At 40.8% G+C, this 23236-nt stretch overlaps 4 protein-coding genes across 5 annotated transcripts; all 4 read left to right on the top strand.

Moving 5' to 3' along the window:
- The first annotated feature begins 67 nt into the window (after window positions 1-67).
- aldocb (aldolase C, fructose-bisphosphate, b) lies at window positions 68-8203 on the top strand. Its single transcript, XM_034889440.1, has 9 exons — window positions 68-327; window positions 4419-4535; window positions 4701-4912; window positions 5427-5481; window positions 5583-5743; window positions 5933-6016; window positions 6110-6284; window positions 6839-7038; window positions 7144-8203. Exons 2-9 carry the CDS (start codon window positions 4424-4426, stop codon window positions 7234-7236), a joined length of 1092 nt encoding a protein of 363 aa, XP_034745331.1. The 5' UTR covers window positions 68-327; window positions 4419-4423; the 3' UTR covers window positions 7237-8203.
- Window positions 8204-9680: 1477 nt separating this feature from the next.
- Window positions 9681-14803, top strand: pigs (phosphatidylinositol glycan anchor biosynthesis, class S). Its single transcript, XM_034889422.1, has 12 exons — window positions 9681-9901; window positions 10676-10815; window positions 10931-11042; window positions 11132-11221; window positions 11331-11422; window positions 11820-12060; window positions 12193-12335; window positions 12410-12524; window positions 12635-12780; window positions 12960-13060; window positions 13140-13350; window positions 14211-14803. The coding sequence occupies exons 1-12, from the start codon at window positions 9883-9885 to the stop codon at window positions 14487-14489; spliced, it is 1689 nt and encodes a 562-aa protein (XP_034745313.1). The 5' UTR covers window positions 9681-9882; the 3' UTR covers window positions 14490-14803.
- A 671-nt stretch (window positions 14804-15474) lies between these two features.
- Window positions 15475-19506, top strand: LOC117955181 (serine/arginine-rich splicing factor 1). 2 transcript variants are annotated; one of them, XR_004658975.1, is made up of 5 exons: window positions 15475-15947; window positions 16932-17131; window positions 17223-17395; window positions 17973-18566; window positions 18922-19506. XR_004658975.1 is itself a non-coding variant. In XM_034889452.1 (4 exons), exons 1-4 carry the CDS (start codon window positions 15754-15756, stop codon window positions 18138-18140), a joined length of 735 nt encoding a protein of 244 aa, XP_034745343.1. In that variant the 5' UTR covers window positions 15475-15753; the 3' UTR covers window positions 18141-19506. The 2 variants fall into 2 exon arrangements, 1 of the variants encoding a protein (XP_034745343.1); XM_034889452.1 differs by having other exon boundaries at window positions 17973-19506.
- A 1274-nt stretch (window positions 19507-20780) lies between these two features.
- Window positions 20781-22679, top strand: dynll2b (dynein, light chain, LC8-type 2b). The gene is made up of 3 exons (XM_034889458.1): window positions 20781-20928; window positions 21580-21724; window positions 21858-22679. The coding sequence occupies exons 2-3, from the start codon at window positions 21593-21595 to the stop codon at window positions 21993-21995; spliced, it is 270 nt and encodes an 89-aa protein (XP_034745349.1). The 5' UTR covers window positions 20781-20928; window positions 21580-21592; the 3' UTR covers window positions 21996-22679.
- Window positions 22680-23236: the final 557 nt, after the last annotated feature.

Here is a 23236-nt window from a genome sequence, read left to right as displayed (position 1 = left end):
TTAGCAAATGATTTTGAGGCTGTTTAATTTTTCTCCATTAGCCTCAAACTGAAAAAAGCATTAGATTTAAAACCTTTCATATCTTTTCCTATTTTCTACAAAGATGCAGCATCATGCTGCAATCTTGCTAACCTATGATGCTATCCTGCGCATGCGCACAAGATATTCAGCGTCGTTGCATCAAATGACGCCGTGATGAGAGCCCCACCCCCGGCTCGAGGGTTTTGTAAAGGGTCACGTTGCGCTGCAGCAGTGAAACAGAAGACCACATCGCATCCTCTGCTCTCGGCTTATCTTCTCTCTCTGCGTCCAGACACCCAACAGCCGGTAAGAATGAGCCCTGATTCTATCAATATGACAACTTCAGACAATTTTCATGTGTCATTGATCATAAATAAATTAAAATAATGAGGACTGGGATATGATGCTGCTCTGTAACATAAAGGTAGTCCGCCATTAAATAGTAACGTTACCTGTGGCTCGTGCGCCCTCATAGTTCCCCCTCGTTTTAGGAATTTGTATTTAAAATTGCTATTTCAGCCTACGGTCGTAATAGGCAACAGGAAGTGCGCACAGTTAATGACCTTCAAGGATGAAACTGGACAGAGCCTGTTGCGTCTGCCTGTTGCGTCTAGTGAGTCAACACATTGTGTTATTTGATACGTTTAATGTGTGTGAAGGCTACATTTTGGTCACTATCCTTGATGGCAGGTGTGCCAGTGCCTGTCAGTGTGTATCTGCCCCTGGTCACGTAGACCTCTGATGTGATGGGAGGCGGGGCGGGCTGAGGAGGAGGAGGACGCTAGGCCATACTAAATAGGCTAGAGGCCTATACTCAAAATAAAATGTAAAAGCTAAGCTAGCTTCATATATTAATGCTATCGTACAGTCATACTTAATTGTATAAGCTTAATCACATATTGTGATTCAGTTATGTTCACTTTTCACTCAAACGTAAATATGTGTTGTGTTTTTGAGTCTTGCGTGATTGTATACGGAGTATATTTGGTTTGTGGACTGTTGCGATTTAAACACCTTTCGATTTATGATTTATTGGAAAACCTGCACAATAATCAAAAATGAAGATAGTCTTGAATGAATAAGAAAATCTTATTAGAGCTGCAACAAAAGATTTTTTTCAATATCCATGAATCTTCTGATTCTTGAAAAATGCCAATATAGGTTTACCATCAAAATAAGGCCAAGAAACCCTGGAAGCAACGAATTTAAATGATTTATTGATTAACATAATAGTTGTTAGTTGCTCATAAATTTTCAGGTTATCTACTATTTGATTATTGACTAATTGTTTTTGCTCTAAAGTATAGAAGAAACCTAGTGGTTGATACAGGAATGTAGGCTATTTGTACAGAATCAGAACGGATGTACATTTCATAAGCATAACACTAGAATGTATTGTACATGACATATGTTAGGATTTAGTTGAACAGATTGCATTGTAACCAGATGTAAAATAAGAATCTCTATCTATTTTTTAAAGTTCCATTTACCAAGGTAATATTACCCTAAAAAATAAAATAAAAAATCTAGTCTAATCTTCACATTTTCATGAGTTTCAACCTTTTCTGAACTGCAATGCACACAGCCTTGACATCTACCATACGGTGCATTCTTGTGCTGAGCTGCATGGGAAACGGTGCTCCTGCTAGCTCCGCTGGATCAAGGCCTGAGGATAGAAACATACACAGGAACGTGCATCAGTGCCGAAGCCAGCAGCCCGTCTGGTAACAAAGTACAGCCCTCCACGCAGGCTTCTTACTAGTGCTGACTAGTGCTACTCTGCAGCAGCCATTTCACCTCCTTAAAGCTCATGCAGCTTGCAGTGTAGAGAAGAAAAACAATGATGGTAAACCACCAGATGGTGATAATGATACAGACAAGGTAACAACACCTAGCAACAAGAAATGCATCCTATATTCTCTTCAAATGCTCTCATCCTCCCCTCTACCACATTGCCTATTAGTATAATAACTATCCATAAACGTTAAATGTGCCACAGTGCCAGTCCCTGTCTACAGCCTTATACATAATATGGCTATATAGCATACAAGCTTCCAATACATTGTAGTTTAACACTTGCAGCAATGGTTTAGAAAAAGACCTGTGCATCATTATTTCTTTAGATTTTGGATTGAGTTTGATATGTATGTATTTGGGATCTCTAACTGCATCCTGGGTTGGAAAATGAGCCTATGCATCATCAGTTCAACAAAAAATGATTGACTGACTGTAGCATGTACTGCATGACTGTCTGGTTTTATAGTGTGATGGCTGTGTTGTATGATCTGGCTGCATCTGACATTTATTGAGTAGTAGTATTATTTAACATGCAGGGATCACACTGTTGAGTGGATATGGATTACGCCACAGTAGGGAGTTGGCTGTCGCACCTTGATGTCGCAGTGCAGAAATGGTGTTTGTGTGGTTGGTTGAGGCTGACCACTGTGCAGCAGGATGGAACGAGATCACAAAGGGACACGATGGAGAGCCAGTCAAGTCAGCTAAATAATATCAATCCCAGCCGTCTTTCCATCTCATCTAACTTCTCAAATTTCATCCTGTTAAGACGGCCTCATTTAATGGAAAATATTTCAAAATACCTTTTTTTTTAGTGACCACCCCAAAATATACTGTCATTTTAATGTCCATTTTTGCTGATAAAGAACACAAATGTTCAAACAAGCATTACAGTGTTTGTGCTGCTGAAGTGCCCTCGAGCAAGCGGGGAATCGGAAACTTACATTCATGCGTTGTGTTTGACCAAACATCGCATAAAATGTAGATTTCACATATCACACATAATATTTCCTCAGCAGAAACCCAACCACGCTGTTGTTGAAGCACGCAGGTGCTTCATAAAAGATGGCAGGTATTTGCTGAGCACGAGTTTGTCTGGCTGACAGTGGACCAGGGCTGTGTACCCATAAACATACTGAAGTTCCACACGTCATGCCTTTGCTCTTGGGTTAGCCTTTATCAAGTTTAAAAAGCCTCTTTTATTCACTGGAAAGATCTGCATGCACTTTATACTCCTGGTCTAACCTTAACCCTCAAGGGACGGATTGTCCCCTGCTGGCCTGGCCTCTTTCATTTCACCTGCTTGTATAATTTAACTATTAGCAATGAGCCATGCTTGACAGTTGTGTTGCAGTAACTGCTCACTGTTTTCAGTGAGAGGCCTGTGTGTGTGCGCTCTAAAGGTTGTTATCTCAAAGCTTTAAGCCGAGGATTAACACAGAGGATATTCTGTAGGGAATGTCAGACAGTGTCCTATCACAGCAAATCAGCCTCAGTTGGGAATCCAGTAGTCAGTTTATTGTTGAGCTACACTAAACCCTCCTACTAGTAGTATTTATTTTAATTTGTCAATAAAAGACAAGCTTCCACCCATCAAACAGATTAATTTATAGCTAATCCAATATTATGGCACAGGCTGGAGTACTTCAGATGTCTAGATGTCTATAACTAGTGACCTCATTCACTGGTAGAGGCTTGGCAGCCGGTGCAATCGACCAGAAAGAGAAGTCCCAGCTTGGTCCCTGGCACAGCCTGCATTAGTGGGAGTGATACGTTTTTTGTGAAATGGGAAAATGGGAATTTACTACTCTTATGCGTGTTCATCTTGTATATGCGTCCAATAGCATGCCTCAGTGAGCAGAGCAGGAGGTTTAAAGGAAACTAGATAGGGTGATTTAAAAACGTGGAAACCAGTCATGTGTTAATCAAGGCAAAGAAATAAAAGGCATATATACGTGCAATGCACAAAGAGAGACATAATGACATTAAGGGAAACAGGAGAGGCCTGAGTGTTGCTGAGGAGAGAGCAATGAGTCGTGCTGCATCCAGACCTGGAGCTACAATGAGGATTGGCAGCAGAGTAAATATAGGATTCCTGTTACATAATCGCTCCCTCTCTGTCTTCTGTGCTTCGTGTGGGGTGGGGAGGGGTTATGTAACTGCTTATTTACGACAGAGTGAAGAAGGGAATAGGGAATAAAAAAGTCTGGTCTAAGTGTGCACATCGTGACGGCGCTGCTGCTGCCACCAATATGACCAGACAACATGTCAAAGAGTGTATTCTTCTTTGAGTTAACACTCATATTTAACCCCAGACGGTATGCATGTCAGTTTCTGTCTATTTATAACTGGTTTGTATCTTTTGTTCATAGTCATTTGTTTTATCACATCTTACACATACACGCTGTGTGCATGGATCTCATAGGAGTTTTGTCACCTCCACCCATCCTCCTTCCCTGACTGAGAAGAGCCTAGTGCTGCAGCGAGGCAGCCATGTGGAAACCAATGCAGGGACAAAAAAATGAGGCCAGCACTGGGCGGTTGTCAAGGTCGACACACCATGAAGCAATGTGACCTTCATGGCTTTCTCTCTCTTTCAGCCACCATGACTCACCAGTACCCCGCACTGACTGCTGAGCAGAAGAAAGAGCTGCAGGAAATCGCTCAGAGAATAGTAGCTCCAGGGAAAGGCATCCTTGCAGCTGATGAATCTACCGGTATGTGTGTGTGTTTGCAAAACGAAAGATAGATAGATGGGGAAATCACATAATCTGTGTGTGTGTGTGTGTGTGTGTGTGTGTGTGTGTGTGTGTGTGTGTGTGTGTGTGTGTGTGTGTGTGTGTGTGTGTGTGTGTGTGTGTGTGTGTGTGTGTGGTTTACAGGCAGCATGGGGAAACGTTTGAATCCCATCGGGGTTGAGAACACAGAGGAGAACAGGCGTCGCTATCGCCAGCTGCTCTTCACAGCCGACCAGCGCATGGACAGCTGTATCGGGGGGGTCATCTTCTTCCATGAAACCCTGTACCAAAACACAGACGATGGCACTTCCTTCGCCAAACTCATCAAAGATCGCGACATTGTTGTTGGCATCAAGGTACACAAAGCTCAATTTTGTAGTAAATAACTTAAGACCTATTTAAACCTCTAAAGTTAGACGGAAAGTAGCAGGTTTAATCTCAGTCTCCTGACACATAACAACTTGAGTCCTTGTGGTGGTTTGCTTAGTCTCTGTGTCCCCCACAGCCACGGTGTTCCTATTATACTGCAGCCAAATATTTCAGTTCAGTTGTTTGGCCAGTAAAAACTAGAAAGACTCCCACACTGTATATGAAAACAACGACTTGTTGTCAGCATATTTAGACCCACACAGACCCACCCACCAATAACAACAGACCAGGTTACGAGGACAAAGGGAATCACAGCAGTAGAAGATGTACATGTTCCGTTCAATAGTGAAATTCTGTGCGATGCTCTACATGATAAAGAAAACCAAGCATGTCACATTATATAAGCAAAAAATTGGTGCACTTGAGAATATCAGTTTACATTTCAGTGTAATATCACATGTACAACATTATTTTAAACCAATTCTGCTTCCTTCTTTCTAGGTGGACAAAGGTGTTGTGCCCCTCGCAGGAACAAATGGAGAGACCACCACTCAGGGTGGGTGGCATTAGGAAAACTCACTCTCAAAGCCTTAAGAAACAGAACGAAACCCCTGCTGTGTTTCTGATGGATGGCTCTGTGTATGTGTTGGAGTGTAGGTCTGGACGGGCTGTCTGAGCGCTGTGCGCAGTACAAGAAGGACGGTGCAGACTTCGCCAAGTGGCGCAGCGTACTGAAGATCAGCGACACCACGCCGTCTGAGCTGGCTATCTTTGAGAATGCTAATGTTCTGGCACGATATGCCAGCATCTGCCAGCAGGTTGGTGTGAGATTACGAGAATATTAATTGGTTTGGTTAAAAAAAGATATTTTTCCATCTGTTTTTTTTAAATTAATTTGTGTTAAATTTAGGGAGTTGAGGACACTACTGGGCATTATAACAAACTCATAATGTATCTATAAGAATGTGTAAATGTGCCTTCAACTTATACTTTGTAATGTCTCCTAGAATGGTATTGTTCCCATTGTGGAACCTGAGATCCTTCCTGATGGAGACCATGACCTGAAGCGTTGCCAGTACGTCACTGAGAAGGTGAATTTAGGTCCCTTTTTTAAATTTTTATTTTATTTCACTACAATGCTCTCACTGTACTTTGACATACATGTGTCTTTCTCCTGCTGTTAGGTCCTAGCTGCAGTGTACAAGGCTCTGTCAGACCACCACGTGTACCTGGAAGGGACACTGCTGAAACCCAACATGGTCACAGCAGGACACTCCTGCCCCACCAAGTACAGCAACGAGGAAATTGCAATGGCAACGGTCACCGCCCTGCGCCGCACCGTTCCTCCAGCTGTCACAGGTCAGAACGCAGATAGATATAAGAAAATAAAGGGAAATGGCTGAGATCTGTATATGATATGTAAGTGAAGTGTGCATATACTGTATGTCTCACACTAAGTCAAATCTGTGTAAATATATTTTGACAGAGAGAAAATATTACCTGGAAACATCTACATTACTTATACATCATTCTAAAAATACACTGCTGCTATAGCATCAATAATGTATTTAATAAATACTTAATTTAGAAGGTCCATTATTACTAATATGTTTGGTATAGTTTCCTAGAAATAATTTCAAACAGCTTTCAGGCAAAATAGACTAAATTCTCAGACTGTAATTTTAGCATGTTATATTACATTAACTATAGTATTTAGTTAGTAGCACTAAGTTTAAAATAAATTCTTAAAAAAAGATATGTAAATCTAAATACATTTTTTTCTTCTTAAAATAAAGCAATACTAAGAAAGCCAGATAATTACCATTCATAGAGATTTAAGGGGTTAAATGTTAAAGAGGATATGACCATGAATGACTTGTGTATTTGCTTGTCTCTGTTGTTGTTTTTCTCAGGAGTGACATTCTTGTCAGGCGGCCAGTCCGAAGAAGAAGCCAGCGTGAACCTCAACGCCATCAACAACTGTCCGCTCGCCAAGCCCTGGGCCCTGACTTTCTCCTACGGCCGCGCCCTGCAGGCCTCCGCCCTGAGCGCGTGGAGGGGAGAGCCGAGCCACGAGAAGGCTGCCACCGAGGAGTTCTTGAAACGTGCTCAGGTCAGACGAAACCCCGAACAGACATCAGACCCATCCTGCGCGGAGTAAAATGAAACAAAGTTACTTTGTGCATCATTGTAACTTTTTGTTGTTGTCTCTCTTTAGGCAAACAGTCTGGCTGCGCTCGGCAAGTACGAGTCTTCTGGAAGTGGTACCGCCGCAGGACAATCCCTCTATGTAGCTAATCACGCCTACTAGACATGTCCTGATTCAACTGTGGCCTAGTTATAGTCTTCTATCTGCTTCGCTAGTCCTCCTCACTCCTGCATCAATCAAAGGCCTGTAACTGTCTATTAAAATTAAATGATTAGATATGTGTATTTATTTAACCAAACAAATCAAAACTGCTTTGAGACAATTTATGACTGAAGTGGAAAACTGTTTTATGCCGTGTCGGAGATCAAAAGTAAGAGGCTGAAAATGTTAATAGATCAAGATAAAAGACAGTATTTAACTCATGCCTCTTCGCAACTGCTGTTGTCTGCACGCCTGGTGCTGTCTCCCTGTCTCTCGCACATGATGCATCTTAAGCCACTCCCAAGCAGGGAAGTGTGTGTTCGTGTCCGTGTTTGCTTCTGTCAAAACGCAGTATTGGCTCATCCTCAAAGCACTATACTAGATCCTCCCTGGCAGTGGGACCAACCAATTATTAGTGGCATCAGTACATCCGTTAAGGGACAGAGGACAAGACAAATGCAAGGACGTTGACTTGCGACTGTCCAAAGGGCGCGGTGCTTGTTGTACTTTCAGAAAGCCTTAGCTCCAGCAGAGGTCAGTAGACTGTCACCAGGAACCATCCTAACCTTTTTGTTCACACGCTTCTAATCGCCACTAATCAGAGAAACATCATGTGTGTCTATTGTCCTTATACGGTTAATTGCAATTACATACAGTAATTAATGTATTTAGTTGTGTGAAAGTGTCGATATTATGTGATGCTTGTGTGTCATTCCCCTCCCCTTCCTGATTCCTCCGGCCCACCCCACAGGAAGAGGAGATGGTTTCTATTGACATATTGTGGACCAATTTGTGGGGTTAGCAGCAGGGAAACACTCACCGCTGTGTTGGGATACTGTGATGTTTGTGATGTTAATATTGTTCTTAAAGCACTTGGTGTGTCAAATAGTGGAGACAAACTAAAAATAAAACTTTAAAAACTACATGAGATGTCATTGTGTGACATTATTGCTATTTTTATAGTGTCTATCCAAATCATTTTTCCTTGGATGTAATTTTATCCTGCATTCCTGACATGTGGATACCACAAATCACAGGTCCTGCATTCAAAACATTACCCTAGTAAAAGTATGTAACTATTATCAGCAAACCTTACATGAAGAATTTATAAAGTAAAGGTATTTATTCTGCAGGAACGTTTCCTGTTAGTGTTTTACTATTATATATGATGTTTTTGTATTAATATTACTGTTGCATTAATGTGTATGTTGCATTTTACTGCTGTAGATGTTTACGGTTATGCTCAACTACTTTATATAGTGGTAGGTAGTTTAATCTACAGCAATGCATCCTATTTTATAAGATAATCATATATTTGTAGCATACATGTCCTGTGAGAACTATGTATCTTTAAAAAGTCAACTTGTCATGAGCTCAGAAAAACAGCACTCTTTCTGTAGATGCATTTTCCAACTGATCCAACAGGGTTTTTAAATGGTGCATTAAGTTTAAGAAGTAGGATTATTTTCTCAACCAACGAAGGAGACTTAATCCTTCTAAATCTTGCAATAGTGCCTTAAAGGGAAGGCCAGAAAGTAACAAGTATGATTTGGAGATCAGCTAAATGAATTTGGATGGACAAAGTGAAAGAGCAGTGCTTGCCCCTTCATGCCACCTATGAGCCCTTGAGCAATGCCCCAACCTCCCGACTTCTCCAGTAAAGCTGCTCATTGTCAACCTAAGTCTGTATAAAATAGGTGTAAACATGTGTGGTTGTACTGGGCAGCTTCCAGTGTGAATGTGCACATGCTGCATTCACCAGTGCGCAGGGTGTTGATGAAAATTACAGCCTTGCTCTCCAAAACCTGTTTGAATGCAACATTTAATAAATCAAAACTGTCTAAATGTTTTAGACACTGTTCACTTTACTGTTCACATTAATAGTGTTTGTGAACCGTAGCATTAGTCCTATATTTTCTATTATTTATCTGTCAATTTCTATATTCATACATTTTCACTATTACATAGGCCTACACGGTAATAAAAAACAGACCTAATAATTATCACGTCATGTGTAACTAGATATTGCTGCCGATGTATGGGATTGCATTAGAATGTTGAATGCTCCTAATATTTTTGTGCCTTTACTTGTACACAGAGTGGAAAAAATAGTGAGAACACTGTCAATATAAGGCAGACCAAATAGGCCTACGCCTCAAATTGTAGGTTCTTAAAGCTAAATATTTACATAAGTAACGTGACATAAGTTGTTTTATTTTTCGGGTGTCTTGTATTAATGAAGAAATACAAGTGTTTATTTGGACTTTTTAGTTAATTGAAAAAAATGTTGCCAACCTTCAAGCAACCAACCTCACCACTCGGGTTGCCAGGTTCTCACAATGTTTTTGTGCGTTTAAAATTTACACCGGATGGTCCGACGGTTACTGCGTCTCAAACAAATGTTCTGTCTACTCAGAGTTTGGGACAGACAGACTTTACAGTAAAATATTTGGTTACATTAAATAAAATTGTACCTATGTATCTGGACCATGAATAGTTGTTTTTTACAGCGTTGTAAATCGTCCGTTTTCTTTTAACGTCAGTCATTTGACGTATGGCTGAGTGTGTCCTCATAGCAAACGCACCCCATTCAGGTCATTGACAGAGATGGCTACCACGGAAGTGGGTGAGTAACGTTAGCTTCATAACTGCATTATGTACGAATTATTTCCTTACTACATAAAAGCAGCAGTTTACATCAGTTTGTGAGAGCGCATTTCACACGTACAACAATTGTAGCGACACTTGCACAAGAATATTTTCTCCAAAACCTCTGAAGCTAACAGTTAACTAACCTAGCCGCACCGGCAATTGCTGCAATGCTGTCCCTCCTCATCTATCAAATTCTGTTTTATTTCTCAATTAACTACAACAGTTCCTCGACCCCCCCCCCCCCCCCATGATATAACTAAACTGAAACCGGGTCAGCCTTTTACTTTATGTTGAACAGTTAGCTAACGTTAATGGTGTCCCTCTGTACGTTAGCTAGCTACATATTTGCATCAAGCTATCTACCTGGGAAGTCTTGGTTAACGTTAGGTCTGAAACATCTAGCTCAGTCTCTAATGAAACATACGTATAACGTTATGTAAGTGAATTAATGGTCAATCCTCTACCATGGAAATAAACAAATAACGTTAATTCTACTTTAAGATATCAATATAACCTATGTATCTAGTGACAATTCAAGGTATTTGTCACATTGATGCAAATAATAAAAGAGTCCTGTGTATTCATTTGGTAAAGTGCTCACCGTGGACCTAACACAACCGAGGTAATACAAGGACAGCAACCACAGTTTAACCGGCATGGCTCTTAAGCAGTTGACAAATGTTTCTTTATATGAATATAACAGTAATGCCTTGAGGCTTATCTGTCTTCTTTTTTCTTCTTCTCTAAGAGCGCGGACGTGGCCAACGTGCTGCTCTGTCCATAGCAGCAGTGGTCATCATGGTGGGAGTTCCTCTGTGGTGGCGAACAACTGAAACGTACCGCGCCTGGTTGCCTTTCAGTCAGATCAATGAGTTGGCTAATATGCAGGTTTGTTTGTGCTTTTAAATACACAACCTCCATCTTGTGGTCCATTTTATCTTCCATGTCTCATACACGTTTCTTTTAAAACGTTTCTCTCCTTATCTCTTCTTTCTTTTTGTAGCTACAGTTGAGTGCTGATGTGGAGGTGGTGTTTGCACGTGGAACGGTGACGCCAGAACAGCAGAAGAAGGTCCCACTGACACAGACAGAGGATGAGGAACACAAAGTAGATGGTGATTTAATTTCTAAGGCTGTTTGGGATCCTATGGTAAGAAAATAGAAAGACTTCAAGGTAATTCTTGTCTAAAATCCTTGTTTCCAGAGGACACAGCTTTGAGGTACAGGTATGAGATAAGGTACCGCACAGCAACAATCATGGAGGAGGATGCGCTAGACCAGCCCTCTGCTGCAGGTGAGACGCTGTCTGCCTGTCAAATCCAACTTTAGGATCTTCAGATGCTAACATTTGTTATCTAAGTGGGACCACAGGATGTAATGTCTCTCTATATCTTCTCCTTTAGAGGCAGATCTTTCTCTGCACACGCTAAGTGAGAGTCCGTGTGGCTCTTTAGTTGTGTATGTGATCCCAGAGTCATCTTCACTGCTGCCTGAGGTTAAAACGCTTTTTTCCCCCTGTATTTAGTTTTAAAGAGTATTTTTTAGCTACCGTTAACCCTTTTCTAGTCTTTATTTTCGTGTTTTTTTTATAAGTGTGCATGTGGTTATACATCTGTTAAAAGAGTTAATAAAAGACTGTGTATAGTGTAATGTTTTGATTAATTGTGAAATAAGCTTTTATGAGCTAATGGCTCTCTGTGGAGTCAAGAAGAGTTTTCACTATAATCCATCCAATATATTCTGTCATTACTGCTTAGAGTCTAACTAATATCTAAATACAGTACCTTCTGCACAGCTTTTAAACAGAATTGTATGTCCCTTGTGTCACTCTGCACAAGTAGAAGGAATTACAACACCAATACTGTACTAATGTGTACCTTGACACTTCTTAGGACGTGGATGTCTATATCGGTCGGCGACGGACAGGCCTGCTGCGTATTGGTACCCAAATGAGAGTGGGCAGGACACTAGAGCAATTGTTGGCTCATCTGGAGCCTCGGATCAAGCAGGTGCTGCAGGTGATGTCTTTTAGCCACACCGACATCACCGCCGCCCTCAGTGACAGAGTTCGTCTCAGCCCCGGAAACAAAGAGACCATCGCTGACAGTATGAGAGCCTTTAAATCCAGCCCAGGTTGGTCTCTGTTTCAGCACAGCCATAAAGGGGATCAACTTAGTTTCTATTTCCAGTCAGTAAATTCTTCAACGATGTAACACTTTCTTTTTTTTGCTTTACGCTAAAACTTCTTCTTAAACTTCTTTTTAGGTTATGAGATAACATTCAGTCTGTTAAACCCAGACCCCAAGTCCCATCGGCTACACTGGGACATAGAGGGTGCCGTACAGACCTACATCCAACCTTTGCTTACCAAACTAGCCCCTGTGGCCAACTTCAGCCTTGACTCTCAGGTACTTTGTGTGTGAATGTGCACAAAGACAAGATGCTCAGCTACTGCATGTTAATAAATATATTCTTCTTATAGACCTTATACTACGCAATGCTCGGTGTCAACCCCCGCTTTGACAGCAGCAGCAGCGCCTACACACTCAACTCTGACAGCCTCGCACATGTCATTAACCCTGTGGAGGCTAGACTGGGTAAGAGGAAACCCACTGAATGTTTTTCAAGTTTTTGCCGAAAAAAAGAAGACATGGGATGTAGCTTGTTATGATGTATTCATATCTGTTTTTTTGCATTTGATTTTGAGGCTCAAATGCTGCATCTTCCAACCCGGTGTTGAATTTTCTTCTGTACGTCCCGGATGCCCACCATTCCCCCCTTTACATTCATGACAACAAGAAACAGCAAGTGGCTTCTAATGCGTTTCACTCTCCACGTTGGGGGGGAATTATGGTAAGGGAATCTAAGGCAAACACTGGGTGAAAGCAATATAAATACTATGAATAGTTATAACTTAGTATGAGTAAATATGTTAAGTATAAATAATTTTTTAGTTATGCAGTATTTTTGCACTCTTCATATCTTGTTTTGGTTACTGATCAACAAAAAATGTCTTATCCATGTTTTTATAGGTCTATAATGTTAATGGTTTGTATAGACCAGACGCTGTGTTGCCTGTTGACATCAACATCAACATGGCCAAAGTCATGGGAGTCTTCCTTGCACAGCTTCGGTAAGTGGACACCTTCAAAACAACAGGATTTGTTTTTCCTGTAGACACGAGGTAACGTTCCTGTACCATGTCCTGTTAGATTGTTGCTGGGTGTGCAGTCGTCTACCGCTCCCCCTGGCTTCCTGATGGCGCCATGCGGCAGTGCAGGACTAGCTGATTGGGAGCTTGACCGTCTCATGTGGAGTCGGAGTGTGGAAAATGTTGCAAAAGCAACCACCACCATCACCTCACTGGCACAGCTGCTGGACCAGATAGGGAACATTGTTATCAATGACATCATTGCTGAACAGGTAAAATGCATACACCTGCATTAATCAGTAGGTTTCCATGTTGCCAATTTGTGTGGGTGTACACATCTGGCCATATGGAGCTCTATTCTAGGGCATTTGAACACTAAAATAGTATTTGACAAGCCAGGTTCCAGGCCTCTGAATCACTGTCCACATCTCAGATTTGTGAAACAGTTCAAACAAGTCTGGTGTTGGGCTCATTGACAGCTGTTTCCTCCAGAGCTCAGCGCTTGGTAGGTGGTAAGTAAGAATAGGCATGTCATTGACTTGCATAGCTAATTAAGAAAAAAGAAATAAAGAAAGTGTTAAGCATGGATAAGATAGATGCGGCTGTACCCGTAAGTTGATTAATAGAAATGACTCTTTCATTTTTAGCTCCATTACTGATCTGGCTCCTAGAACAGCCAATTCACATTTATGTTGTTAGTTCTATTTCAACACTTTCATCTTTGCTTGGCTGAAATGAACCCTGCAGCCTCTAGGGAACCCAACACTGTCTGCGTATTGTTAAGGAACTATTTTAGGCACTTTATAACTTAAACCCCAAACATTTATCTTTGGTCAATGTGAAAAACATGAATTGAACTGCTACTAAAACTACTACGGCAGCTTCCATATTAATTGCAAAAGACGTCGAGGAAATGAAAATTGCTACTGTTTGATGAGAGAAAACCAAAAAGTTTACTCCCTCTCTAAAGGAAAAAACTGCTACTACGAACACAATGTCAGGCTGAATGAATGAACAAATTACAGTGCCTAACTGGGTATTCAGACTCTAAAATAAGTAGTAATTTGACTATTCCCTTACCCATAATTTCATCAGTTGTATCTAACCTGCGATTGTTATTGCTCTCCCTAAGGTGTCCAACGCTGTCACGTCTCTGCAGCTGGCTGTGGCTGAATTGGAGGCTGGAAACCTCGGCTTTGCGCTGCAGTACAGTAAAGAGGCCATAATGGCATCAGAGAAGGCCTTCTTTGACCCTTCACTTCTCCACCTTCTCTACTTTCCTGATGACCAGAAGTTTGCTATCTACATACCACTCTTCCTGCCCATGTGTGTACCTATTCTGCTGTCACTGCTCAAGATGGTGTCTGAGGCTAGACAGAGACGCAGAGAGAAGCAAGCCAAGAAGGACTGAGAAACATTTGAAGAGAAGATCTAAACAAAAAACATGTTCTAAACAAAGTTTTTTCAGGTGCCTTGATATTCAGGTACAAAGGTTCGCATGAAGAAATTAATTTGCAGCATTGGAGTGGGAAATTTACAAAACTGTCACATGTGATTTTTATTGTTTCATGTAAGGAATTGTTCATCTTAAAATGTTAACGAATGGCTGCCGGGCTGTGTGACACTGTATACTGGAAAGCTTGAATTGTTGTAAATGTGAATAAGTTTTATATTTGAATTCCACTTTCTATTCTAAGTTATTAACAAATAAATACCTAACTCATGTGTTCACTCTTTGGTTAGCAGAGAAAATAAGAATACTAGATTTTATATTATCACATTTGACAAGCACTCCTAAAGCAATTTACAGCAATTCTAATTTAACATAAACAAAAGGCTATATAGTTTTTCAAGAGCTTTCAACTGCATCTCGCTGTCTTCATCAGCAGAGTTGGTTGTAATTCAGTGGTCTTGGGATTGTTTGTCTTGCTAGACAAACCAAAGCACTGACTGTTATCCTTTAAAACAGTCACAATGCATTTGTGTTGATCTACACATGGGTCACTGATTGATCCTGAATGTGGTCTAAGTAGTCAGATCCTCTTTCATCCTCGATGTCATTTTGATGTATTCACAATTTTTTGTGTTAATGTACAATGACAAAATGATTCATACTGTTGATAAAAACAATCTCACCATAAGCTTTATTTGGTAGCTGTTTTTGATCATAGTATATCATTTTCATTAGCAGGTGGAATTCTCCCAGTTGTTTTGTAATTCTAGATGTTAAAATTCCATTTTTATTCGCTGAAGATCACTTGATATGATCGAAAGCTCCACAACAGCTGTTGAATGGACCTTGGGGTGACATTGTGTTATACATGAGTTTTGTAGGATGACTCGAACTCCGGTGCGGTAGGAGGCGGTGTGCGCATATTTAAAGCTAGTTGTGATACGCTACATCACTGAAGAAGAGCGCTTTGTTGGAGAAAGGCTTGAGTCGCGGCTTGCAACGTTGAGCTCGTGTTAATTTGATTGTTTTGATATTTACCCCGCAGGACATCAGCTGGAACGTTAGCTAAATTGTTAACGAGTATTTCGCCGGCATTATATTATATTGTGTGAACTACTTAGCTAAGCTTAATTTTATCGTGTGTTCGGCCGGACCTGCTTAGCCAGCTTGCTAACTTCCTTAGCTAACGTTAACTGTTATTGTTAGCTAGTTTTGTGCTAACATGTCTGGCGGAGGTATAGTTCGAGGACCAGCAGGGAGCAACGACTGTAGGATATATGTTGGGAATCTCCCTCCCGACATCCGCTCAAAGGACGTCGAAGACTTATTTTATAAATATGGAGCCATTCGTGATATTGATCTGAAAAATCGAAGAGGAGGACCACCGTTTGCCTTCGTGCAATTCGAGGACCCGAGGTGAGTTGCATTCTCCCGCCACATCTCAACGTTAGGTGGCTATTACACGCACACGCGCTTTCAAAGGATATATCTGGCATACACTCAGTTGGTAATGCATTATCTATGTGTGCAATCAATGCTATTTTCATTGAGGGTTTAAATTTGAAAAGACATTCAGTGGGTGGAATGCAAAAAAAAGTCGAGAATTTGAGTGAGACCTCCTCCTATGGCTCTTTGTCTCACGGGCAACGCATTCGCAAAAGAACCCATAGAGACGCCTGCAAACGGAGCCAAGAGGAGATGCTGAAGTCTAGTTTTCACCTATGGTTTTCCCTAAAACCACTTGAATTACAATATGCTGAAAAAGGGGTATGCATTTTTTTGCCCAACAAGGCCAAAAATGAAATGCCTACTACACACAGACTCACTACTACACATTAATGCTGCTGTTTATCTAATTAAAGAGTCACGTTTAATGCCAAAACCTCCCTTGTTACGGTAGAGTTATACTGTGCTTTCATGTTTCAGTGATTCCAGAGAATGAGTCGCGGGCTGGGTCTAACTGTCTCTCCTCTCCCCGCAGCTTCGGAAAACGTCTCCCTTTGCCCTGAGTATCCATAATACGTCCATTGCCAGGCCGCTCTTCTCCCAACTATGGATGTTAGCTAAGCTCCCAGCGAGTTGCGACTCAGTTTACTGCCCCACTAACACGTGTTGTCACCGTGACAACTAAGAACAATCGCCATCTTGTTGTTTGAGCTTCATCGAATGACCACGGCAGTTCCATGACCCTTCTATCCATTTTTTTTGTATGGGCGTGCACTAATTCAGCAAGATGCATTTTTCCTCCAGGTTCCATCAGTATAGGCCACTAGTTGTAAATTAACGAACACGTCCAAAACAAATCAATTTGCTTAACTCATATCTAGGAACATTAGCTAGTAAAGTATTATTATTATTGTAAAAGTAGTATTGATTATTTGTAACTTTACGATTTCACAGGGATTCTGAGGATGCTGTCTATGGCCGCGATGGTTACGACTATGATGGTTACCGCCTGCGTGTTGAGTTTCCTAGAAGTGGACGGGGAGGTGGAGGAGGAGGAGGAGGTGGTGGTGGTGGAGGAGGAGGACCAATGGGACCCCAAAGGGGAAGGCATGGCCCGCCTTCCCGACGTTCAGAGTACAGGGTGGTTGTATCAGGTGGGTGATGTGTTCCTCCCTCTGCAGGTTATCTTATTTATGTGAGTGTATAGATAAACATAGGAGTCTTACATCCCTTTTTTCTTGTCAGGTCTTCCTTCCAGTGGAAGCTGGCAGGACCTGAAAGATCACATGCGAGAAGCAGGGGATGTGTGTTATGCTGATGTGTACCGTGATGGCACCGGGGTGGTGGAGTTTGTACGCAAAGAGGACATGACCTACGCTGTCCGTCAATTGGATAACACCAAGTTTCGCTCTCATGAGGTACGTAAAGGGTGTCAGTGTCAAGCTAACATTATAAAGAAATGCTGTGGAAGGGACTACATTTTTAAATTAATGTTTGCTTAAATGAAGAAAGCCGGGGTAAATGGGAAAATGACCAGGAAGGCCGTCAAAAACCAATGTTACGTTTGAATGATTGTGTAATTGTCTTGTATATCTGCCTGAGTGATGATGACGATGGTAACATTGATTAAAAAAAATAATTTTTAATTAAATAATTTTACCAAACATGCACTGATGTATTTTGGTCCAAGTGAAGGTTTTACTTTTGGACCACAAAATGTGTTTTGTCAGTTAAGTAGCCATCCCACAGGAAGTCTTAAGATGTCCAATTTAAGTATTAATGCAGCTGATCATGTATGCATGGACAATTACAAATTCAATGGTTTACATGTGTTAAATTTTAAACTGCATCTATAAGCACACTATATGTACAAATGCGGTATTGAGTCCTGATATGATCCACAAAACATGCATTGCTTCCTCTGTCTACCAGAGTCTCATTAGGAACTTGTGCATGGTTTTATGCTTAGTAATGTGTGTTTTCGTGTGTGTTTAGGGAGAGACAGCCTACATTCGTGTAAAGGTTGATGGTCCTCGCAGCCCCAGCTATGGGCGTTCTCGCTCTCGTAGCCGAAGTCGAAGCAAGAGCGGGTCACGCCGCAGCAGAGGGTCTCCACGCTACTCTCCTCGACGTTCCCGCTCCCGTTCCCGCTCCCGCTCCTAGATCCACCTTGACTAAAGCAGAGAGGAAACCTTCACATCACTCAACAAATCCTGTATACTCACCACGGATCATCTCATGTTACCCGTTTACACTGTCTTCTTGTGTGTTCCCTATTCCCCCACTTTTTGTTGCATTTTATTTTTCATTTTTGTACAAGGCCCCATTTTACTCTGTCATTCTGCCTTTTCCCCTTCTCATCAAAAATGTGTTTTCTGCTAACCATCTCTCACCCTTCTATACCTTTCTCCTGCTTGTCCTCCGCTTTGTTTTGTTTGGAACATTTTTACTTCTTTTAAGCATATACTACTGTTCTTTGACCCTCTTGTGTGTCTCTCTGTAGAGTTCAGAGGAACAGGATAGGATGGGAACAGAGGAAACAGTTCATATTAAGATAAACAGGAGGAGGAGTCAAATATGGCACCAATGGTATGATGGCTGTGCCTTGTCAACTGTGAAATCTGCATTATAAGGCTGTTCAGTTTTTTTTTTACATACACTTGACAATAGTGCCGCTGTTGAATGTTTTCAGTTGTAACAGGTTCTGTATACCACTTTGTAATTGGAGACCCAAAGCTTGTTTATTTTTGCTTTTGCCTGTCTTTTAGTCCTCCAAAGCAAATTTTAATTTTTTGGGGACTGATTTATAGATGGTGTCCCCTTCTGTCTCAAAGTAAACTCCCTGGTAGATGCATTTTACATTTGATTTAGTTTTTTTTTCTTTTCTTTTGAAGGTGTGATTCTAACTTGCCTCCTTCTCTTTGGTTCTGCTGGTATTCTGAAGGTTTGGACTGGGCTCATTGTCCCCCCATTTGGAGCTGGATCAGGATTCAGGATCAGATCAGGATTAGGATTAGGCTTCAGGATGGATACATGGATCAGGAGCATGGGAGCATTTTACCGGGAGAGGATCCTGACCCCCGGCCCTGTCCACATAACCCCATCAAACTGGAAATTCTGAAATATTCCAAACTAAATTGGCTTTCAAATAATCCAAATTTTATTTTTTATTTTTCATTTTGTGTGGGACCTCAGAGACACAGTTACTGACGGCACTGTGAGGAGCGATTCTTTTTGTTTTTCAAAATTATAAAAGAAGAGCAAAGCTCCGCTCAAAACCAGGAGGAGGGCTGGGAGGTGCAGGATGGATCCACACGCTTAAGGAGAGTGGTAAATAGAGGGCGACCCTTACCGTGGAGGAGGGAGGGAAGAGGGAGGACTGGGATACGACAAGGGAATGTGACCTTAATGCGGTTTGTATCTTTTTCTTAGGTCAGTCTATTGCTGCAGAGGATGATTTCTGATTTTCCTAAGTACAATCTCCAGTATTCTAAAGCTTTATTCTCTTTTAATAAAACTTTCAATAACATAAGTTAAGTGTTTGTGGTTTTTTTTCCCAGCATGGCTAATACAACAAAGTTTTTGTTTTTACTGGTACAAAGTATTTCTGAGTAGGTGCCTTTTGCTATTCCTATAAGGCCTGCATTTATAACAATCGGTTGCATTTTTTTAAACTTGTGCTTTTGTATGTGAAATCTGAACATGCAAAGTAACTGCAACTTTGGAGTAACGATTATCTCAAGATTTCGAATGAATGGAGTTAAAAAAAGAAAATGATCCGGCCGTTATCATTGATAAAAAAAAAAAACTTTTCTGGCAATTATTCAATAACTGAGAGACAAACGGGGAGATTGTGTTCACGTTTTGGTCAGATTCTGAATTGGTTGTCCTCCTTGAAACTGGTGATGCTGGAGCTTTGTATGAAGCACCCTTGTTTTAGAATTCGTAGCTTCTTTCCAACATCCATATTACACCTTAGTGTTCAGAATCAACTTTATTGTTTAAGCATGTAAACGCATACTGTACAAGGATTTTGTTTCTCTCAATTAACTTACATAATAAACATAGGACTTCAGCAGAACATGAACAACGTAGTTAGTCATCTTAATTTATATATCCCTACATCGCAAATCAAAAATGTTCCTGAAGGGGCTTCACCATCTGTGCAGCAAACATCCATGATCTAGAGTTAAATAGTGATCACTGACAGGTAGGCCTACGGACGGCTGGGGTCTGTGACCTTTTAATGTGTTTTGATTATGCTAAGTATAACTTCCAGTACTTTTAAGTTTCTTTTTTTTTTTTTACTTCAAAAAAGGTAAATATCTTCTACTGAACCTATCCGTATCATATGATTGTGTTTCTCTTTTTTTGAATCAACTTCCATTTACAACGGATTACACTGTCCATTAAAATGTTCCAGTGAGATGAAGGAACACAACATTACAGACAAGATGAAAGTGCAAACAGCTTCACATGTATCCGACTTGACTGAAGAGTTTTGTGGATTTATCTGGTACTGTTTATTCCTCAGAATATCCTCTTACAGTTCAGAGACTTTAGAATTGAATAGACTTTAAATGGACATCCCCTCGTGCCATGCCTCCCTGTGTGGGTCCAATCTTATTCTGCGTTGCCAGCTGTCTCAAATTATTATGCAGATCGATACCATCTAACAACGCGATCACCTGGATCAATTACTTTCTCTCATGGGAGGGAGGGAGAGATTGGGGTTAAAAACAGTGCATTCTGGGTGGAAATAAGATGCGGTCCCTGTCCGCCAGTGAAAAGCGCCGTCACCAGGGTGGAGGCTTCCCTCCAGCCAATCAGATAGTGAATGCGATGTGGAGGGCGGAGCAGAGACGCATGCTCTCTTTGCATAAATGAACTAAGAACTGTGTAGCTGCCCGTAAACGCACAACTCTAAACAATTAAACTTCGCTGAGAGACGGTAAGTGTTGCTTCATAACTCTGCGTTTATTGCTAATACAACCTTCGCACTCTGTCAGCAGAGAGGGAATACTGAGGCTTCTCTTGCTGGCATGCTAATCTCGTCTGAGCATCTGTATTTGTCCCGAGTGAATGGCACTTTCTTTGCATTGTTATATGTAAACCTAACACATTTAGCTGAATTACTGGAGTGACGCTAACTTGCGTTTGAATATGTGCGGAAATAGTTCACAAGCAGTGTAAATTAAAGTTGCAGTGACATGACAATGGCACTGCAGACATGCCATGTCACCTCAGCAACGTTGTTTTATTGCTTAATGTGATACTCGCAATCAGGACCCATTGTGTCTGTCTCATGAAACATATATTACTCTGTGGTCTATGTAACTGCAGAACTCTTTCAGAGCACGATCACAGGATTCCTCCCAAATTATTGAGTTACTTTGGTAATCCTGCTTCTCGAGGCCTTCTATCCAGTTAATTGGATTGGACAAAAGTAGCCTAATAACTAATAGCTTATTGTTTTATATATGCAAATGGTGGCAGCTGTGATGAAGTAATAAAATGTAACAAGACTCACTGTGTTCACTAGATATAGTAATAACTATGTGGAAAATGTCCTTTTTTAATTTTTTCTTTTTCTCCTGTGCAGTCAAAAAGCCAAAATGTCTGACAAGAAGGCAGTGATAAAGAATGCAGACATGTCAGATGAAATGCAGCAGGATGCAGTGGACTGTGCCATGCAGGCTATGGAGAAGTACAACATTGAGAAGGATATTGCTGCCTATGTCAAAAAGGTATATACTATTCATATTAACAAAATATCCCTGTTGTGGGATGAATAAAGTATAATCTAAATCAGTACAAGCATGTATATGGAACCTGTTAAAGTTATCATCTATGCTATTGCAATTATTGTCTCCCCTCCAGGAGTTTGACAAGAAGTACAACCCCACATGGCATTGCATTGTTGGGAGGAATTTTGGGAGCTACGTGACGCACGAGACAAAGCATTTCATCTACTTCTACCTGGGCCAAGTGGCCATTCTACTGTTCAAATCAGGCTGAAATCCAAACAGGCCGTCCGAAAACTACTTTTAATTCAGCCCTCAATACTTTTGTGCCACGCTGTACATTTGCAACCATTTTTCTGCTGACATGCCTACCTCCTGGTTTCCTGCTTGCTTCAGTCTGTTATTGTGTGCCACCCACAACACTACCCCCCCCATCTGTGGATGGCGCTGTATTTGTGCCTGGACTTGTGTTTGATTCGATGTGACATTCTTCAAACTACGCCCCATTCCAGCACTCAGCCAGCATTTTCCCATCTGACAGATTACATGACTAATTTCTGGATAACATTTTTTTTTGCTGTGCATTAATGCACTGACATTGTTTCATATGGATGTGTTGTATAATAACTTATTTTTCATGGAACAAGCAACAGACTTTTTTTTTCTTTTTTCTTTTTTTTGAAATGCCTTTTAATTTTTCAGTGTTGACTGAGATTGAATATAAATTCTAAGACTATTGCAAGGCTGTTGCTTACACATAATAAAGAGAATTACATGCCAAGAGATTAAGGTTTTGTACATGCTTGAACATTCCTGTTTCCACTTTAGTTGTCAATCTTTAGAATGTTAATGCTGTATATCTCTGGAATGTGATTTAGTGTGCCGTTTAGTATTGTGACTATTTTCAACATGTTGAGCACAAGACAACTTTGACACAGTAAATTGGTTCAAAATGTGACTTGTGTCTATGCGTGCCTTGACTTTGCTTCACTACTAATGTAGTAAAATCGAATGTTCTTACATTCTGACTAACAATGACTCACACATATGCTCTTGACGGTGCAACTATAAAGTTTTTTTTTTTTTTAAACACCTACAGAATAACCGTTTCCAGATGCAGGGGACATCCTGCTCTATTGGAACAGGTAGATGGATTTCCATGTCTACTGGTGTCCACAAATTGAGACTTGAACATTCAACAATGGGAGGCTTTTGAAATTAAGTGCAGTTTCTGAAATTGTATTAACCAGAATTAAGACAAGTTTTAAGAGACATGAACTAGGAACATACAGCAGAAGGAATTTATGAAATCAAAACTATTTCATAATTTATAGGAAACATGTCAAAAGAATTGGTTTGTAGTCTTTACACCTACGTTTACCTGTCATCTACAGTTAAAAATCATTTCTGACTAGACTTTGTATCCAAAACCTGATGCGCTGTTATGGGTTAAACTTATAACTAAATTATCAACTCTCACATTGCCAGACCTCCACAGAGCTATCTTCATCATGT

The sequence above is a fragment of the Etheostoma cragini genome, chromosome 13 (assembly GCF_013103735.1).
Source record: "Etheostoma cragini isolate CJK2018 chromosome 13, CSU_Ecrag_1.0, whole genome shotgun sequence".
NCBI classification, from domain to species: Eukaryota; Metazoa; Chordata; class Actinopteri; order Perciformes; family Percidae; genus Etheostoma; species Etheostoma cragini.
The sequence above is the reverse complement of the archived record's forward strand: the minus strand, read 5'-3'. Positions and strand labels throughout refer to the sequence as shown.

Coding starts and splice junctions, on each gene's coding strand:
- dynll2b (XM_034889458.1), top strand. CDS start 21,593: ATGTCTGACAAGAAGGCAGTGATAAAGAATGCAGACATGTCAGATGAA. Junction 21,725..21,857: donor TTGCTGCCTATGTCAAAAAG/GTATATACTATT, acceptor TCTCCCCTCCAG/GAGTTTGACAAGAAGTACAA.
- pigs (XM_034889422.1), top strand. Junction 12,336..12,409: donor ACTTCAGCCTTGACTCTCAG/GTACTTTGTGTG, acceptor TTCTTCTTATAG/ACCTTATACTACGCAATGCT. Junction 12,781..12,959: donor CACGTTGGGGGGGAATTATG/GTAAGGGAATCT, acceptor ATGTTTTTATAG/GTCTATAATGTTAATGGTTT.
- LOC117955181 (XM_034889452.1), top strand. CDS start 15,754: ATGTCTGGCGGAGGTATAGTTCGAGGACCAGCAGGGAGCAACGACTGT. Junction 17,132..17,222: donor GTACAGGGTGGTTGTATCAG/GTGGGTGATGTG, acceptor TTTTCTTGTCAG/GTCTTCCTTCCAGTGGAAGC. Junction 17,396..17,972: donor CCAAGTTTCGCTCTCATGAG/GTACGTAAAGGG, acceptor GTGTGTGTTTAG/GGAGAGACAGCCTACATTCG.
- aldocb (XM_034889440.1), top strand. CDS start 4,424: ATGACTCACCAGTACCCCGCACTGACTGCTGAGCAGAAGAAAGAGCTG. Junction 4,536..4,700: donor TGCAGCTGATGAATCTACCG/GTATGTGTGTGT, acceptor TGTGGTTTACAG/GCAGCATGGGGAAACGTTTG. Junction 4,913..5,426: donor ACATTGTTGTTGGCATCAAG/GTACACAAAGCT, acceptor CCTTCTTTCTAG/GTGGACAAAGGTGTTGTGCC.